General features: G+C 42.4%; 1 protein-coding gene across 6 annotated transcripts in view; it reads right to left on the reverse strand.

The window, feature by feature from the left end:
• The window catches only part of OSBPL5 (oxysterol binding protein like 5), a 141,586-nt gene that overhangs the window by 13,012 nt on the left and 109,018 nt on the right, over positions 1-19,556 (reverse strand). For all 6 annotated transcript variants that reach the window (XM_075094595.1, XM_075094594.1, XM_075094598.1 and 3 more), the window contains exons 8-15: positions 14,776-14,947; positions 9,468-9,687; positions 5,586-5,770; positions 4,090-4,171; positions 3,506-3,604; positions 2,426-2,522; positions 1,364-1,462; positions 25-122 (exon numbers count right to left, since the gene is read on the reverse strand). In XM_075094595.1, coding sequence (XP_074950696.1) covers positions 25-122; positions 1,364-1,462; positions 2,426-2,522; positions 3,506-3,604; positions 4,090-4,171; positions 5,586-5,770; positions 9,468-9,687; positions 14,776-14,947 — 1,052 coding nt within the window. The remainder of the gene's footprint in view (positions 1-24; positions 123-1,363; positions 1,463-2,425; positions 2,523-3,505; positions 3,605-4,089; positions 4,172-5,585; positions 5,771-9,467; positions 9,688-14,775; positions 14,948-19,556) is intronic.

Here is a 19,556-nt window from a genome sequence, read left to right on the forward strand (position 1 = left end):
AATGGAGGCCACAAAGTATCTTACCTTTAGCTTGAATTCCAGTTCTGCCCTGTGGTTAGTTTTCTCACAGCTGATGGTAACTTTACCTCCAAGCTCCATTGTCATGGTACCGTATAGAAGTCCTGAAAGGGTAAAAAGGGGCTTAAGAGAGCCCCCAATGAAAGCGATCTGCTTTCTCAACTCAAATTGGCTCTCGATGACACACTGTGAAATTTGCTACTTGGCTTAAAGTTTTGAAGAGACAGAAACCAAAGTTTCTACAAAATGGCTCCTTACTGTAAGCATGAATAATCCTCCCCTGAGCCCATATTCCCCATTTGTTACACCAGCTAGGAAACAGCTTGACTGGCAGGTGCTGACAGTGCATCTGTGGCAAGCTGATAGAGGGAAAGGAAAAATAAGGGAAGTTGTTCCCAGCAACTTCAGTTATACTAGTGCTTAAACAGGCCCAGTCGCTTCTCACAGGGTGGATGGGGCAGAGAGGAGGTGTAATGGGATTCAGCAGAATCTGGAAGACCAGCAGTCATGTAGGGGACCCCTTTTTACACATGCCTACTATTTTCTGAAAAGGTCATTTGCAGAAAAAGAAAACTTGACAAGAAGAAGATTTATGCACAGGAATAGTTCACGGAGGGTGCGATTTATGGAAGTTACTGTTTTCAGGTAGCTAGTCTCTCCATAAGTATTAACTTAGAGGTCAACATGCCAAAACAAAAAATATTCAAAAACCAAAATTGGATCAAACTGCTGCAGGAGTGATTTTGCCACTGACACTTAGTGTCCTAAGGAGAAATGCAAAGTTACAGCAGTGAATCAGCAGCCACCCCCAGCCCCAGCGTACATTCAGCTCAACAGAGCAAAGCCACATGGTAACAGGTATCAGCCTCACTGAGGCAGCTCATATGCTGAGGAATATCATGATTAGAGTAACAAAGAAATCGGAAGCCAGGAATTTCCTATATTCTCAAAAAAGCCAGAAAAAAAATTAAACAATTTCAGTGTTAATATTATACAACCTTTTTATCCTCAGAAGCTCAGAAAGGTACTCTTATTCCTTCTATCTTCACTTTATCTGTAGTGCATATACACAGAATATTTTTGTTTCTACATAGTGTTAAAGCTAACTTAGGTGGGCCTAATTCTGCCCTTAGCTCTGCACTGACAAATCAAAAAGACTTCAGTGAGGATTACCAGTCTTCTGCTGAGCGCTATGACTCGTGTGGAGCAACTGCTGCCTGGAATTACCAGTGCCTGCGGTGCCAAGTGTTCGGGAGGGAAGAAGAGAGCCAGTGCAAAGTTAGTCAGCAAGATACCGTTATATTATGCTTTCTGTTTGCTTCCTGTTTGAACAGTCATAACTTACCTTTACAGTGGGCGTATGGCATAGTAATTATATAATCTTCTCCCCTGTTTAGAAACATAAGCTTTGCTTTCCCATCCAACAGTGCAGAGAGTGAGTTACCTAGAATTTAAAAGAACGAATACATATATATTAAAAAATGCATGTTATACTTGGTCACTCATCCTATTTTAAATAAACATTTCCATTTAAATGTAGGCCACTAATGAAAGAAGAGATATGAAATGTTAATTCAGGACACTGCAAATCATTTACTGTTGGAGGCAGGCAGTTCTAATAGATTCTGCTGTACAGTTCATATTTGCTGTGGCATTTAGCCCCTGTTGTGGAAAGTGGTGTAGATTAAGTCAGTCATTAGTGGGATGCAGAAAGCAGTTTCAGTGCTTAAAAGTTTTTCAGGTCCTTCTGTTCTCACAACTTTTCTGATTGTGTATGATCCCAAATAACAAATAAAACTGCCAGGACAGCAATGACTATTTACAAGTGTTTCAGCAAATACATTCACCAGAGGATAGTACCTGAGAAGTGTTTGTCTAAACAAAAAGCCTATTTCAAAAGCAACAATGTTTCAGAGCCTGCAGTTGTGCTGTCTCCATTGTGGTTAAAAGATTCAAGTACATTTTGAAGCTCTAGGGTTCAACACTCAGAAATCTGGGAGCTAGATAAATGGTTACATTTATACAGAGGCTTTCGAAAAAGTCAGCTGGATGATCACATAGCTATAAAATGACTCACCCGTGAGTATACGCAAAGTAGTCTGACAACCAATTGCCCATACATTCTCATGAACCTTTGCCTTCTGAAAATCAGATTTTTAAAGCTCTCAGTTTTTTTACCTGTTTTTTTTTATTATTATTATTTTTAAACATCAATGTGATCTTCCACTGAAATGGTAGAAATGGGAAAAACCCAGGAGAGCCAAGACAAGGAATAAGGGTGTCCTGGTGGTAGATGTCTTAAGCATTTCTTTGTTCTTAACTCCCAACACACAGAGAAGTGATTGAAAAAAAAACCAAAACCAATGCCACGATGTTACCTGGAAGATGCCTAGGCTTAATGCCTTACCATAAAACTTGGACCTAGCTAGAATGCTGCCAGTAATGCAGAACCCGTCCTTCCTATTGCTGACGTGAAAAGCTGACACTGGCGGATGGTGGGAGACCTATAAGAAAAAAAGAAGAATAGGCACAGGTGATTTACAACAGTCTTTACAGGCTAAGCAGAGAAGTGGGTGCATACACAGCCTCACATGGTGTTACACATGCTTTAGGGAAAGTAGAAGACAGAGGCCACGGGACTGAGCAGAGTCCTCTAAGCCCCATCTGTACCATTAACCTCAGTGTTAAAGGAAGGAACATTATATGTGAGACCATTATATATAAGAGCATATTATATGTAAACTTTCTCCCCCACCCAACGTTTTCTTGTCCTTGTGCATTTGAGATCACTTTAGGCCAACAGGTAAACTGTCAGATTTTCAACACAATAAATGACAGTGGAGAACTTTTTGGCAGCATCTGAATAACCTCCGTAAAATGGATGCAGTGGCTGAAATAAAATAAATAAAAATTCTCTGATTAAATAGGAAAAAGAAAGCATGTGAAACAGGGACTCCCTATACAAAAGTCCACATGGTCTTCAAATCCCTTTATTAACACTATAAATCTCAAACTATATTTTGTCAGGCCAGTTTACTTGTGATCTCTGCTCGTCCTTTATCCCCAAAGACATAGAGATAAGCTCTCAATTTACTTCTGTTAAAATCATTATAGAAAGTTTAGAAATAAAGGAAGGTAGGATTTGGTTCTGTGTTTTACATCCCTTTTGACAGAGGCAGCACAAACTACGTTTTATTAACAATAAGGAAACAGTAGGGCAGATTCCCATGGAAAAGGTCTTTATTGATGCGGCTAATGTTATATATGGGAGACCTCCTTCTACAGTCCTGAGTACCCACCAAAGCTCACATAATCTCTGTAAAACTAAAAAGAAAAAAGCAGCTTGTTTACCCCATGTCCTACTCTGGATGTTTACACAAAACTCCAAGTTCCTCTCCTGGGGTGACAGGAAGAGCATGTTCCTATGCACGGATGTGCAAGCAGGCTGCTGTTTACAACACCTGAGCATCCAAATAAAGCAACTTACCTGTTCTGCAATGTAAAACGTGTGACTGTTCGTCTGAGGGTGAAACCAACAGCAGCGAAATGTCTCTCCTAGAATAGGGTTGTATGGCTTTTTTATTCCCTGCAAAACAAAGTAATCAAAACCTGCTACAAATGAAGCTTTGCTATCCAAGTCTACAGAGGTCTCCACAAAACAACATAATACTTTTCTCCCTGATGTTTTAAACTAAGTCAGTCACAAGAATCAAAACTGAAGAACTGGTTACATATATCCTTCTAATCTAATCTTTTAATCTGAGCCATGGATTCATCTGCTATTCTCACCAATTTATTCTTTGATACTGCCTGATCAAAGCTTTACAAGATAATAAAACTTTATTATTTCTGCTACTACATGCAGGAGGTGCATACATGTCACTATGGTACTAATAGGCTTGAACAGTATCTAGTCTGAAGCCAAATGCAACTTCAGTTTTAAAAGTAATGGTCAAAGCCTTCTGAACAATAGAAGAGGTAAAGTGTCAAAGGAAAGGCAATAAAGAAATACACAGCTGTAGCGGAAGATTTCAATGCCTGTTGCAACCCCAACTTCATGCCTTATTTTACCTTTGGCTTCTTATAGAAGCCAGACAGGTACCACCTCAAAACTTGCTTCATTCGACTGTATGGATCATCTTCAAGGACAGCCCTGCAAGACAGACCATAAAATGCTCTTTATCCTGCTGACACATCACATTCATTTCATACCAGTGTAAAAACATTAATTTCAATAGTATTTCCCCAGCACTAAAGGGAAGTAACTTCTGTGCTGCTGCCAGTGAAAAAGGTGTCTGCCAGCAGAAATAATTTTTTTAAGTAACGTACTTCATACAACACACACGTAAAATTAAGAAGAGGCACCTCTTGCCCTGCACTCCTGCAAAAAGCCTAATAAAAATTCTGGAGAGTATCAGGTTTTACTGGACATTCAAGTATGTTAATGTGGGACTGCCACTCACACTAGCATTAGTTACAGATAAAGTACAGCGTGACTCATAAAAACAATAACACTTATGCCACCAAAATCAAAGGCAATTCTATTTTTCTCTTCTTCTTTGTTTCCCTCTTCCTTAAAAGATCTTTAAAGCTGCTGTGCTACATGGCCTCTTTTAGTACTTTGAGATTTCGTACAATAATTTAGGTTGGAAGGGACTTCTCAAGGTTATCTCATCCAACCCCTCCCCCCTCAGAGATGAAGTGGGAAGTAAACATAGAGTTCCTGGTATTTCCAACCATTTAGTCAGATTTGAAAATCAATCTGGCAAAGTTCTTGCGAAATCCATTTAGAAGGATCATCTGCACCACAAAGAGGTTCATTTAACAAAACCCCCAAACCTCTTGAAGTTCTCTTAGACCTCAGCTCTGAGGAAAACAATTTCCATAACTTCAGATGTTACAAATACCACAAACTAGGCTTGAAAATACCATGATTCTAAAATTACACAGAGGCAGTGGAATAAACATGAGTAACTAGAGCTGCTATGTGGATATTGCACACACTGGTTTTAAAATATACCAGGCATATCTCATTGAGAAAGCTGGTCCTATCTGCAAGCATAACATTTCCTATTTTCCACTTTGCTGCTCCGAGCAGGTCTCTCTCATCAATGGTGTTAAAAAGTGTTTCTTATTTGTTTATCAACCAACATAATTTTATTGCTTTTGGGGGCAGAAGTGCTGACAATTCTGTTTGCTCTCTGTCCTATTCCCCTCTGTACCCCAGCACACCAGAAGGTGGCACAGCTCTGTTGCAAGGTGCTCAAAGGCATGAGATGAATCCCTATCAGTTCCAGACAACCCTGGAAAACATGTGCATGGGCAAAGGTAGTTTTGTCCAGAGTTTAACTGTTTTCCTTGCTTCCTGGCCCCTCACTGGCAGCAGTCCATCTTTAAAAGGTCAGCTGGCTCCTGGCTTGATTTACATGGAATCCAGCAACCTGGGTATTATTTGAGAGCCTTTCAAGCGTACAGACACACCCAGCCAGCACCAAGCTAACACTGTAACACATTTTCACAGATATAAGGAAAGTGCCCAGGTCAGGCATGCTCTGCGTCCTCCTTACTGGGAAAGCAGGTCAGCATGGTAGTAGTAGTCAGAGAGTTTGTTAAGGAATGAGCGTGGCTCCAGGATGAAGGTGGGCAGCACTACCCGTGACAGGTCCATGCCGGGCCGCAGCTGCTTCAGCAGGATCCACATCAGGCTCTTGTTCTCCTCAGAGACAGTTTCTGTTTGAGACGATTCACCTGTCTATGATGGGAAAGGGAAGTTCAGGGCAGAAAAAGGAAAATAATTTCTTGTTGGTGCATTTACCTGGAGGGTCCAAGCTCACCCAGGCATACCTGGCCCTGGCACAAGGATGAATGCTCAGCTACACGACTGCAAAGAGACATCAGTTCTGTCTCAGGAGAAATGAATCCCCAAAGCACTGAAGTGAGTGGTACAGAAAGCCCCGGGCCTCTGCAGGAGCTGGCACTAGGCAGGGAGCACACCTCTGCCGTGCTCCTTCCCGAGCCACTGCCTCCACACACCTTGGGATGGCCAACCTGGACCAATGTTAACCAAGGAGACTGCACCGCAGTCCCTCGGGAGGCATTGACATGCCCAGGGCTGTTACAGCATCACTGCAGCCTGGTGGGATGCAGTGCCCTTCGCAGCAGAAGTGCAGGCAATGGTAAAAATGCCAGGGATTATGTTGTGGTTTCAGCTATAACTGTGTAGCTCCTCTGCATGCAGTGGGTCTACATGAGGTGTAACATGGGGGAACGGGCCTTTCAAGCCACTGGAGAAAGAAAATGAAACTAAATTTTCAAGCATTAATGTCTCTTTAATGCATCCTAGGCATAATAATTTAACAATGGAAGAGAATACTTAGGCTTTCTACTGTTCTTAGGCATGAGATTTCTATGAGAAAAAGGGCACAGATCCACTTTTGGAATGGACTTTAGTTTGGGAGAGAACACACAGCATATCCCAACACAATCTGCAGGTGGTGTAAATCACTAAACTCTCATTTGCACCACCTAAACATTCCCAGCACTACCTTTTTGGCTCCTAATCAGCCCTTTTGCTAGTCATGCAGAAACATTAAGTCCAGCTTGCAGGCTGAGGGGAATTTCGGATTAAAGAACAACAAAGGTCTCTTCATTTCATTGCTTTTCCATTATCATACCATTCTTCTTGTGACAGTCTGATGCAATACACAGCTTGAACCTCCAAGAAGAAATGGAAACCATTAAAGAACGTAACACCACAGCATCAGCTAGGGCTTACAATACATATGGGTCTGTCAGAGCTTTCATTATTTATCCAGGCTCTCAAATGTGCATGTATTGGCAATATAAATTAATGCTGTGTTGAAATTGCTGTATGATGGGTTACTCAGAATGAATCACTGCAGAAAGGATGGATGAAAATGGAAGGATGAGAAGGTGCAGGAGGAAGAGAATAACTTCAAGACATTCTGGTTTGCTTTCCCCTAAAATACATCACCCTCAATAACCCTTCTTATAACTTGCTATAATTAAAAGCTTGGAAAAAAAGGTTTTTGGTTATCAACCTACCTACTGAGGACATGTCTTTTTTATACTCTAGACCAACTTTTGCAATCTCAAAGTTCTCCTCACACCTGTCTCTGCCTTCACATTCCTACTGCAAACAAGGCAAAGCAGGAATGTCAGATGCACAAGCATGCACCTTACAAACACATACAGGTGTGCATATATACATGCTCACCTTTGAAATGAGCTTTCATAGCCAAGCTGAAAATTTGACAGTGATAGTTTGCATCTGTGACCTTTAATCTGAGCCACACACACAGGCTGAGGGGCAGCAGTTTCAGTTTAAGATGACAGTTGATGTTATTAGTTGGCATGTGTTTACCTTGATATATCTCCGCCCGTTGCTTGTAGCAAACTACGTCCTTGCATCCAACCTATTTTTCCTTATGTTACTGTGAGCAGCGGGACAACCAGTCCTATCTGTGTGTCCCAGGTGACAACAGCCCCATCTCTTGGCCAACATCAGAAATCTAATAAAACACCTAACGGCCAAGGCTACATGGCAATTCTTTTTGAAAGCCCACTGGACGTTACCTCTGCCTGAGCACCCACGCTATGGTTAGCCTTATTTTACGCTGCACAAAGTGTCACTCTACAGCTGAAATTTAGTTCTTTCCATGTGGTTTGTACTGCTTTTTTTTTCTATTTTAATGTAAAACTGCAGAGATCTTGCTCATTCTCACATACCCACACACACATCGGTGCTGCCTGTAAGGCTCTTTCAAACACCAAAGTATCAGCCTGCCCTACTAACACTTCTAGGACAAGTTTGTCACGTGGAAAAAGTTCATTTCAGAATAAGCAGCTGACAGAAATTAGGTTTGCCTTCATTTTGCTTTTGCTTAGTTGCTCAGTTATATTAAAAATTCCCTGTTTTGACCCAGTTACCATTTGCTGTATGTCTGGGGTGAGATTTGAGGGGAGAGATGCACAAGGAGGAGTTGGGTTTTTTTGTCTCTGCAGACAACAGTTCTGTTTGCAAGTACAATTTCTACAGCAGGGGCTTGCACCTCACACCTGACATCTGAAATGGCAGCAAACAGATGCTACCTGGATTGGTGGCTCCAAACCACAAACTGCTGCTCTTGGGGGTGGTTGGGCTGTGGAAAGGAGGAGGCAAAACTGAACCCCTCCTGCACCCCTGCAAGGTGGTACAGCAGAGATGTTCTTTTGTGGTCTCTCATGTAGGTTGTCCTGCTATCAGGAGCTGTGGAGAAATAAACCAGAGTAATATAATCTGCGTGTGGGACACCTAACTTTTCTCAATGTTCTAAGTAATCACTTAGTGAAACACAGACTGCAGTTAGGAGATATTAAACTATATTTCTTTCCTCAATATTAGTATTACACTTTCAGGAAAACATTGAAAGAGAAGCACAAGAGGCTGGCGAAGGGTCTAGAGAAAAAGTCCTATGGGCAGTGGCTGAGGGAACTGGAGTTGTTTAGTATGGAGAAGAGGAGGCTCAGGGGAGACCTCATCGTTCTATACAACTACCTGAAAAGATGTAAGAGATGTGTAGATGTGGTGCTTAGGGACAGAGTTTAGTGGTGGACTTGGCAGTGCTAGGTTTATGGTTGGACTTGATGATCTTAAGGGTCTTTTTCAACCTAAATGAATCTATGATTCTATGAAAGAAACAGCTTTCTAGCAAAGTGGTTTTCTCTGAAGCACCAACAAGGCTTCAGCTTCCTGGTTGAAGCAATGGGCAAGGGAGTGCTCAGAGCCCTCCCAGCACTGGAGCAGAGCTCCTCTGCTGTGTGCTCAGACTGATTCTCACTCAACACACTTGGCTCCCCCAGCTTTCTACCGCTGCCTTTCTCAGAAGTGTCACGGTGACATCCAGCTAACTAAGCTCTTACATGGAACAGAAACGCGTCCTCCTGCTGTTAAATGACATGAGAATTGGCTTTCCGGCAAGAAACTGTCATTTAGGAATCAAGTGGCTCAAATGCTCCATAAGGACACACAAAAACGATGTTCCATGCATAATGAAAAAAGGAAAGTATCATGTTTTGTATCATGCAAGGACTGAGCATCCTTCTTGGCCAGGACACATGCCAAGAATAACTGCCCCTCCCGCTGGCTCACAAAGACCTGTGCCAATGCTGTGTGGCTCTTTAATGCAATAACTGGTTAAAGCAATTGCTGATGCTGGAAACATGCCAAGGCACAGTAGCGGAGCTGCCGTTCATAATGCATAGTTATTAGAGCATATGAAAATTCAACATAATTTAGCATAAAGCTGTGCATTGCTTTATCTGTAAAACATTGGAACTCACAAAGTTGGTTCTTAACTGCCATGCATCTAAAAGGCTGAATGACAAATACTATGAACAGAGACATTTTAACAGAAATAAGCAGTGATTAAAAGATTTTTTTCTTTTACCTCCCCAAATTCCTCATAGATCTGCTCAATATAAGTCGTCCCTTTCCTTCCTGGAGAGGCCTCTCCATGGATTTCTGACTGATCGCTCTCACTTTCATTTGTCTTCCGGCTGTTCTCATGCATTTCATTCTCCGACTCTTCTACATTGTCTCTCTCGGACTTGTCCGAAAAAGCATCATTTTCCAAATGGTGGTGGTTCTCCAGGGCTGATTCATTCAAACTGCAACACACAGTTCATTACTTGCTTCAATTTGATTTACAAAGCCAGATTACTTAAGGCCCTTTAGATAAGGTAAAAACATCCCCCTGGACTCAAAATAGGGTGCGCAGCCCAGGAGAGTGTAAGACATTGATTTCCTGAATAGCAGGGGTTTTATCAAGGAAACAGTGAAATATTTTCCATCAAAATTCTCCCCTCCAAACTGCACTTTGCAAAATGTACCACATAGCTCCACTTACCCACCCTTATGCAGTGTTGCCATTGGCTCAGGATGGGAGCCCACGTATCAGAGGGTTACAGAGCACACACTAACAACCGTATGCTGCTGATTAGAGAACTGAAGTGTCAGTCAGGAGAGAATTTTCCCTTTACAGAAGCAAATCAGTGGATTGCAGCATATGGGAAAAATATGACATTATGGGATACATTTTCTTTTCAGTACTACTGTTACTTCGTTTCAACAGATGGTGGTCCTAAGTCAGCCCTACACTAGAAAAGGCAAATTTAAAAATCAAGAGAAGCAAGTATTTTCACATGCGCACACACACGCACACTTATGTACCCAAACAAACCTGGGGAACATGCTTCCTCCAGATAATGCTGTGTGGAAGAACTCAGTTGAAAGCATGGACTGGACAATTACACGTAAGAAGAATACCCAGATTATAACAGCATCCAAGAGAAAGCATGGAAGCTGTAGCAAGCTTCCTACTCAGTGATCCAGGCTTTAGAGAATGAGGAGAAAGCTGAAAATTCTCTCTCAAGTAGCCTATAGCGTCTCTATTTGAAAAAGCAAATGTGGTTCATAGAACAGATGGCAAACATGGTTAGATGGGCCAGAGGTCAGATGCTGAGAAGTATTCACTAAATGCCTGTTTTTTCAAGTAATATATAGCATGGGCTTCAGTCTTCTCTATTCACACATGTCTCTGCACACACATCACCTCTTTCACAGCCTAGCCTGGCTCTCAGGCGCTGACTGTCTCAGCTTGACCTTCCTCTGAAAATTCATCACCCAAGTCCTCACACAAAACTGCTCTTGGATAGAGCAATAAGAAAAGATTTGCAGCTGTACAAGGAGTTTCAGAAGACCTAAACAGGCCCTGGCTCTTGAAGAGTTTTGTTACTTCCTGTAGTCCACGTCCCTCTCAAAGCAAGATTTCTCTCTTCTGTACGTGGGAATGTTCTGTCAAGCTTGAAGTGTCTCCGTGATGGGCCCTTTCTCAGGCCATTCTGGGCATGTTCCAATTTTGATTACAAATTAATGCTGAAAGTTCCTATCCCTTGTTCTCCCTCTCTTTTTTCGGTTTTTGAAAAGATAATTAGGCATTGCTAGTTAGAGCCAGATTAAAACAAAACCAACAGAAGAGTCAGAACATGCAACTGGCATCAGCTTTTCAGAAGATCTCAACTTCCAACTATGCACTGAAATAAGCTCATGATTTTTAACATGCCAAGCAAGCCACATTGTGACAGTCACAGCTCAGTTTCTGGAGAAGCTCAGTTTCTAGAGTTCTTTTGAAAGTGTCGTCTACAGCTTTCTGTGCCTTTAGAAAATCTTTCTTTTAACTCCATTTGTATATGTATCTATGTATGCATATATATCTATATGTGTATATACATGAACTACAAGGTTTTTTTAATTTACAGTTTTACTGTAAAATAAAATTGAGATAAGAAATCAGGGAGTCAATGACCACTATACTCTGGCACTAATAATTAGCTATTAGACATTACGTGTCTTTATTGTTCGAGTGCCAGGAAGCATAGAGCATAGCACATGCATGAGTTTAAGATAATAAAGGAGAAAAAAGGTGAGGAGAGACCTTTCTAGAGAGATTATCCCATGATTCCTCAGCACAGATACTTCCTGGATGATTGTTATTAGTTGCCGATCACTTAAATACCTAATTTATTTCTCATTTTTCCAACGATCAGCTAAATATGTGAGTGATTGTTTGTGGTTGCTGTGCTCCCTTACCTAGTGAAAGTTTTCTCCATGGGATAAAAATGCTTGAAAGAACAGTTCATTACAAGGCTTAGGGTACATGTCTGAGAAGTAGCACTTATTTCCATTCCACATTTATAAGAAGAGCAAGTGTTTTTCAGTGTCACCTGCCTCACATTTGGCAGATATTTGAAGGTTCAGTGGAGCAAATGACTCTTCTTAGTTTCTTTGTGCCCCCCCCCGCCCCTATTTTTTAAGGATTTCAGATTTAGTCCAAGAGGGAATTAAGTTCACATGAAATCCCACCAGCCACAAACAAGGCAAGATTTAACACATCCAGAGCCAAGGAGCTGCTCTGTGGAACCAAAGGGAAAACAGATGCTCCTCATTCTGAGGAACAAATTTGAGATGTTGAAGTGGAGCCAGGCTCTTCTATTTCTCCAGACAGAATCATCACTGAATATGTATTACATGCTAAAAACAAAAGCCACACCACAAGCTTGAACTAAAATCAATGTAAAGACTTCCCAGGGTCTTCCAATGGGATTTGGACCAGGCTTTAAAAGCTGAGAGGGGATGACTATGCTAAAAGTCAAGACTGGATTTCCACCATTAATGTGAATAACTTGGCACTTTTCACAGCTAATCTACCATTTCAGCATATTGGAGTTGTCTTATACCAGTGCTTTATTCTCTACGGGCATTCCTGGAAACTTCAGTCAGTGACCAGGACTTCTTTGAGTTTGATACTGCCCTTCTACACAAAGCAAAAAACCCCTTTGGCTCTTGTCAAACAAGTAAATCAGCCAGATTCCTGGGGTTGCTGGAGATAAGACATGGAAGCCACACGAAATAAAACTTCATATTAATAAGAAGAGTGCCTGGAGCCCTAAGGGCCTCTTGTCTAAACTCACAGATTTACACAGTACTTTAGCCTTTGATTTGCTTGCACAGTTATTTCTCTCTCATTTTTATACACTACTAAAGACATGGATTTTAAAATCACTGTGTAATCTTGACTTCTTTCCCAGCAGGAAAGGAGCAAAGCAGCCAGCAGACAAATGCAACTTTGGCTCAACGAAGATTCGCCTTTGTCTACTCCCTTGGCTTTTGTTCTCCCTATAATATCCATCATCTCCCTTTTCTTTTTCTTTTTTTGACAGAGTAGTTTGGCTAATTTGAAGATAGAGTTAAATGTAATTAACTGTCCCCCTAACAACAGCGTGCCAATTTAATTGGTAAGATTCCCTGTAGGGAAGGCATTTAATTAGAATGATTGAATCCCTATGAGGAAGCCACTGTCAGTGGCAAACCAAAACCCTTTGCTCAGCACTTGCACAGTTTTGGTTTTGCATTCTCCCTCATTTAAATGTTCTTTATTTCTCCAGGGATGACAGCAAGTCGTCCCCCTCTCCTGCAACCATCAAATTCCAACGGGCTTCAGGCACTGGGGAAGGTCTGGGTACACATTAAAACCAGTGGTAGGACTCAGAAAGGAGAGTGTATTGTCCAGATGACCAGACACTGAACACCCAGCTTGAACCAGACTCAGCTAAAATCTGAGCCCGTCAGAGAAATCTGGTTCCAATCGTGGGTACTCTGTCCTGCTGAAAACTCTGCCATGTGTGGTACCGCTGAGCCCCATCGTTCAAAGGGCTTTTAACGTTTAACAACTAAGAGGTGAAACAGAGGCATCATTTAAGCATCATTTACACATCATATTTTGAAGAAATATTTTAATACAGCTTTAACTCTATCTTCTGCAGTTCCTCAGAGTAGCCATGGGTCTGCCTGAAAGTTCTCAGTGCCACAGGCTCCATTTTAATATTGGACTTCTGTACATATATCCATCAGCTGAAAAACAAATCCACTGCATTCCTGCATTCATTATCACAGTGAGAACAGTCCTAAGAGACTCTCTCTTAGATAGAAAGAAATCAGAAAGTCAAGTATCACAGAAGAAGCCCAAGAGCAAAAGATGTATATGCACAAGTACTAGGGCACACGCCCTGCTGACACATCAGGTTTCCTTCTCTTCTCCCATTGCTCTTCAGTAAAGCTCTTCTTCAAACTCTAGGTAAAAACCCAAACAGCAGGACTGAAGAATACATGCTGGGAATACCAGAGCCTTTCTGACCAAAGTGCAGACCAAAATGTTGCCATCCCTTTGGTGCCTTGGGAACAGAGATACCTCGACACTCTGAAGAGGACTCAGATCCCTGCTGTTATAACAGAGCCTGAGAAAACCACTTAAAGGCAAGGGCCCGCTGTGCGAGGCATCATCTTTGCAGATAGCAAGAATTGCTACCCTAAAAACTGTGTAACGAATGGTGCATTGCTGTGAGTCCTAAGCATCAAATTTGTATCAGCAGGACTAGAATTAGATACTACATCTCCCAGTTCCCACTCCAAGGGCCAAGCATCTATACCAGAGGGATTTTTGAAGTTGCCTATTTAGCTGTAAAAAACAGATAAGGCCTGGCTTTTTTTAATGTTTACAGAGCTTTGATGTAGTAATACATGCTGCAGTAATACTAGGACTATGAATAGAAAGAAGGCTGTGGGGACTTTTTTCAGATGCATCAAGGAAGAAATTGGAAACCACTCAAAACCCCTGTAGACAGAGAAAGTAATTATAAAACTAAGGATGCAGTGTGTGCACTCTGTCGACTATGACACGGTATTATTAGAAAAGAGAACACATTATTAAAAAATAGATCAGACTCTCAGAGCCATATGTGCTAGCTAACAGACAGACATTGTTAGCGATTGTGTGTGTCTAACTACAGGTCTACTCTAGTAGCTAGATTCTGCAATCTTTACTCAGGCAAGCCATTTTTCATGCTAGCATCTCCAGACAACATTTTGGCCCAAGCAGGGGACAGAAGAAAATTGTTTATGTACACACTAACACAGCTGAGGTTCCCCCCAGTCTGTGTGCTCAAGCGTTAGGTGACAACAAACCTCATATGCACCAAACCCACATATTAGTGACAGATGCGGCAGAAGAACATACAGGCTGGTTTTTAAACAGGTTTCCTTAGTGGACTCTGGCTAGATTACACTAAGGTTAAATGAATGACCAAGTGTAAGCCATGCAACACCTCTCTGTGCATTAAGAAGTGACAACCCCATCTTACTGGAAGAACTCCTGGTCTGAGATAGCACTTGTGTGCAAGAGGTGGTTGAGCCCCGCATGTGCGGAATCACTCGAGCAGTTTGTTTCTCCATCCTTGCCCTGCTTGGAGGCACTGAGCCGGAAGAGGCTGGAGCAACGCAGGGCAAGTTCTAAAGCATCCAGCCAGCATCGGCCTGTGGAAACAAAAGGAATTATTTAAGCACAGGAGAGTAAATAAGACAATTCGTGCACTGCTTCTCAAAAGCTTCTCGCCTGGGAGAAGTCACTGTGTACAATAATCTATTTTTCATATATACAATCCCTAGGTTATTTTACCAGAAATTATGTGTTTCAGTGGCTGCATGAGTGATAAATCTGCATGGGTAACACAGTGGGAAGTTCACACCAACCCACCCTTCCCTAACAGCACCTCTTCCTCTGATCTCCCACAACAAAAGGGGATCTGTTCACATCCCCTTTTGCCCCTTTCTGATGTTGTCCGAGATGCAGGGAATGTGTACAGGTACCGTGTTTTCAAACCACCTAGCATCAAGTAATACAGCCTGAAAACATTCAGCATTTGGCATCCCCACCATACACACTACCCAATGGCAGGGAGATACCCAGGTACTGCGCTGCACAGGAGAGGCCTCTGCTTGCTATGGGATCACTGAACTACAAGCCGGCTTGGGGGTCCCGTGCAGGGCGTAGTGCTGCAAATAACAATCACTTTGAACAAGAGCCAGGATGATCAATACTTGCCAGAATGATTAAGACTAGAGGGAGTTACTTGTCAGGCTCTTTATTTTTCCTCTTTCTCTGTATTTTTCCCCTTTTCTCCATTCCTTCTCCCTGCCCAGTCCGTTAGATAATCTGGGTGGAGTATCAGTTTTTATCTTGTCACAAAAAATCTTTACCTGAAGGTCTGCTTTGCAAATACCAGAAACTATAATCACATCACAGAGACGAGACAAACTGTGGTTCAAACTGTCAGTCTCACATCTGTGCCTGGTAAAATTATGGCAAAGATTATTCTGGGAGTTATTGAAAAACACCTGAAAGACAACACAGTCATGGGTCCCAGCCAGCATGGGTTCACAAGGGGAAAGTCCTGCCTAACAAACTTGATTTCCTTCCATGACAAGGTTACCCACCTAGCTGACCAAGGGAAGCCAGTTAATGTGATCTTTTTGGATTTCAGTAAAGCTTTTGATACTGTCTCTCACAGTACCCTCCTGGACAAAATGTCCGTCATACAGCTGGATAAACACGTAGTGCAGTGGGTGAGCAATTGGCTAATGGTTCGGGCTCAAAGGGTCATAGTAAGTGGGGTTACATCAGGCTGGCAGCCAGTCACTAGCGGGGTTCCACAGGAATCCATCTTGGGGCCAGTACTCCTTAATCTCTTTATTAATGACATGGATGCTGGACTTGAAATAATACTAATTAAGTTTGCTGATGACACAGAATTGGAAGGAGCTGTTGACACGCTCAAGGGCGGAGAGGCCCTGCAGAGGGATCTGGACAGACTGGAGAGCTGGGCAATCACCAACCATATGAAGTTGAACAGGGGCAAGTGCCATGTTTTACACCTGGGGCACGGCAACCCTGGATATACATACAGCCTGGGGGAATGAGAGGCTGGAGAGCAGCTCTGCAGAGAGGGATGTGGGGACTTTGATTGACAGCAAGCAGAACATGAGCCAACAGCATGCCCTGGGGTGCATCAAGCACTGCATTGCAGCCAGTCGAGGGAGGGGATTGTCCCGCTCTACTCTGCGCTGGTGAGGCCTCACCTCGAGTGCTGTGGGCAGTTTTGGGCGCCGCAGTACATTACAGATAAAAAGCTACTAGAGAGTGTCCAGAGGAGGGCCGTGAAGTTGATGAAGGGTTCAGAGGAGAAACCGCATGAGGAGCGGCTAAAGTCACTTAGTTTGTTCAGCCTAGAGAAGAGGAGACTGAGGGCAGACCTCATCGTGGTCTGCAGCTTCCTCACAAGGGGAGGAGGAGGGGCAGGCACTGATCTCTCCTCTCTGGTCACCAACGATAGGACCCAAAGGAATGGCAGAAGATGTGGCAGGGGAGGTTTAGGTTGGATATTGGGAAAAGGTTCTTCCCCCAGAGGGTGGTGGAGCACTGGAACAGGCTCCTCAGGCAGGCATCATGGCACCAAGCCTGATGATATTCAAGGAGCACTTGGACAATGTTCTCAGAGATATGGTGTGAATTTGGGTTTGTCCTGTGCAGGGAGAGGAGTTGGACTTGATGATCCTTGTGGGCCCCTTCCAACTCAGGACATTCTATGATTCCTATACACAGCCTCACTGGGTTTTCTTAAGGCCTGTGTAGGTCCCACAGGCAGGCAGTAAATGAAAGCCATGGGAACCCAAACTGACCCTTGGTTCCTTTTGCAATGATCTATACAAGTCTACAAAGCTGTGTGTTAGGGTTAAAGCCTAACCACCACAATGCTGGGGTCACCGTGTTCCTGGAAGCACCTGAAAATAGCCTGCTTCTGTAGCGCAGTCATTAATGAGGCCAGGACACCTGCAAATTGGCTGAACATTCAAGGATTGAAGTATCGAGGGAGTTATCCTCTAATTTCAAGCATGTAAAACAGAGCTCTTCATTACACTCAGAATATATTTTGCAATAATTAGATATGCGCTTGAGAGGCAGTGAAGAAAACAAAAGGATTTTGCTCTAGCAATGGCAAGTGCTACAAACAGGTTTTCCCTGGATCACATTCATTCCTAGGTCCCATTTGGGAAATGTTTCCATTACATTCAATTCTATCATTCATTTAGCATCAAGCATACGCATAAATCTCACTGGAATCCTGCTGTTCTCTTGGGCAGAATTCCCATCAACTTTGATACGACCAAAATTTGGCTCTATAAGAAGATCAATGAGAGTTTTTAAAAAATCCAGATCATATGTATATAAATAAATGTTTATAAATTTGAGTAGCTTTCAGTGCTTGGTTTGATGCAAAGCTGCAACCAGTAAAAGAGAGAAAAACACCCCTGAACTCTGAAGAATTGCACTTGAACACTGAGCCACAAACACTGCAGAGCCCAGTCATTTATTCTAATTTCATCCCGTAAATTCCTTCATCATCAGCTTATGATTTAATAATAAAATCACACATAATGGTTAATAAAAGATTAGGAAGGTTGAAGGCTGTTGGAATTGATTTCACACTATTTTGTATTTAACAAATATTCTTGCATTAAGGCTTTACACACAGAGATTTATTCCCTTCTCGCCATGTGGAGGATTTGCATGGATAACCCATTAGAGTTAATGGCTGCGCTGAGCACAAATCTGCTTCCTCCTACGTATCCCCTCTTCCCCAAACCCACCAAGATGAAAGCCTGTTGCAGGCTATTCCGTACAAGGGAGCACACTCCTGCTTAGGCTCACCACCTTTGACTTTCCTCCTTCTTTACCTTTGCTTTTCTTTTCCAGTTCTGTAGAGTGAGGACTGCATGATTTGACATTTGGAAATGCTGCGTATGTCAAGATATTTTTATATTCAACTGGCTTGTAAAATCAGGTGCTTTGATAGGTGGCTTGGTTTGGAACAGCATGAGCACTTTGGAGCAGTAACGGAGATCAGCTCCTCAGCACCCTGCAGCACTCACGTACGGACGTTATCTTATGATGGTTACAGCAATGCACTGGCTATGTTTATGCTTTCTAACAAGGGTGGCAAAGGTGACCCCAAAGTCTCCCTCAGCCATCTCCCTTACTGTGCCCCTGCAGCCCACCCTCCTATGGGGCTGTAGGCAGAGCAGGCCATGCTGGCTGCAAACCCACTGCCACTGCCACAGGTGTTTGCTGGTACTAACATAAGCTTACAGGCTTGGGCAAACCTTTGGGGTTCACCACATTACCAGAGGAAATTTCTACATATCTAGGGTTTTTATCTCTTTAGATAACTCCATGGAAGAAGTTATGAGTAATTTGAAACTTTTCTGAAACCTTATCCAATGAGCCTAAATAAAAAAACATATTCACTTTAATATTCCAAGATAGAGACACAAAGCTTTAGAAGAACTCGCTGTGCGTTAGCGGTCAGCATTTCTTGTGCCCAGCAGAACACAGAAATGGCATCAGTGTATGCTCTTGTTTTCATTTCTAACAGAAATGGAATTCAAGGGATGCACAGCAACCCCAAGCTAAGAAATGAGCCTTCAGCCATCAGGTGGTGCTGTGAATCCAAACAAATATATGCCACAAAACCAGACGTAAAATACGGGATTTCCTCTGCAAATGAAAAGGTCACACTCTCTGCTAGTCAACAGCATGTTAATTGCAGCATAACACTGTAAAATTATACCCTCTCAATTTCAGGGATTGCACACAAGATAAACCTGTTTCCTTGCTGAAGGCCTACATGAAATGTTTCTACATTTGAGTGATCTTGCTATTGAGTAATATTCTTCTTATTGTGAAAATTATACAAAAATGCTAGCATTTGGATTACTTAATTGCTTACCTGACAAGTCTACTCACTCCCTCAGGAACTGCAGAAGGGGTAAAAACTATGTGGTCACGTAATTAAAGGCTGTCATCTACAGTCACAGTAGTCTGCATGAAGGCTTCATGCTTATCTTAATTCTCACATTTTCTAATTTTGAGTGGTTGACTCAAGTCATGCTTTTTTGTATGCAAGATAATTAGATCAGAGAAGGATGCAAAACATGGGTTCCTTCAGAAAGGAATAGCAGCCCAATATGATGCATATAAAGGAAGCAAAGAAGAGCTGTTAAGGAGTTACAATGGTATTCTTTTAGA

This window comes from Phalacrocorax aristotelis, chromosome 5, assembly GCF_949628215.1.
Source record: "Phalacrocorax aristotelis chromosome 5, bGulAri2.1, whole genome shotgun sequence".
Taxonomy (NCBI): domain Eukaryota; kingdom Metazoa; phylum Chordata; class Aves; order Suliformes; family Phalacrocoracidae; genus Phalacrocorax; species Phalacrocorax aristotelis.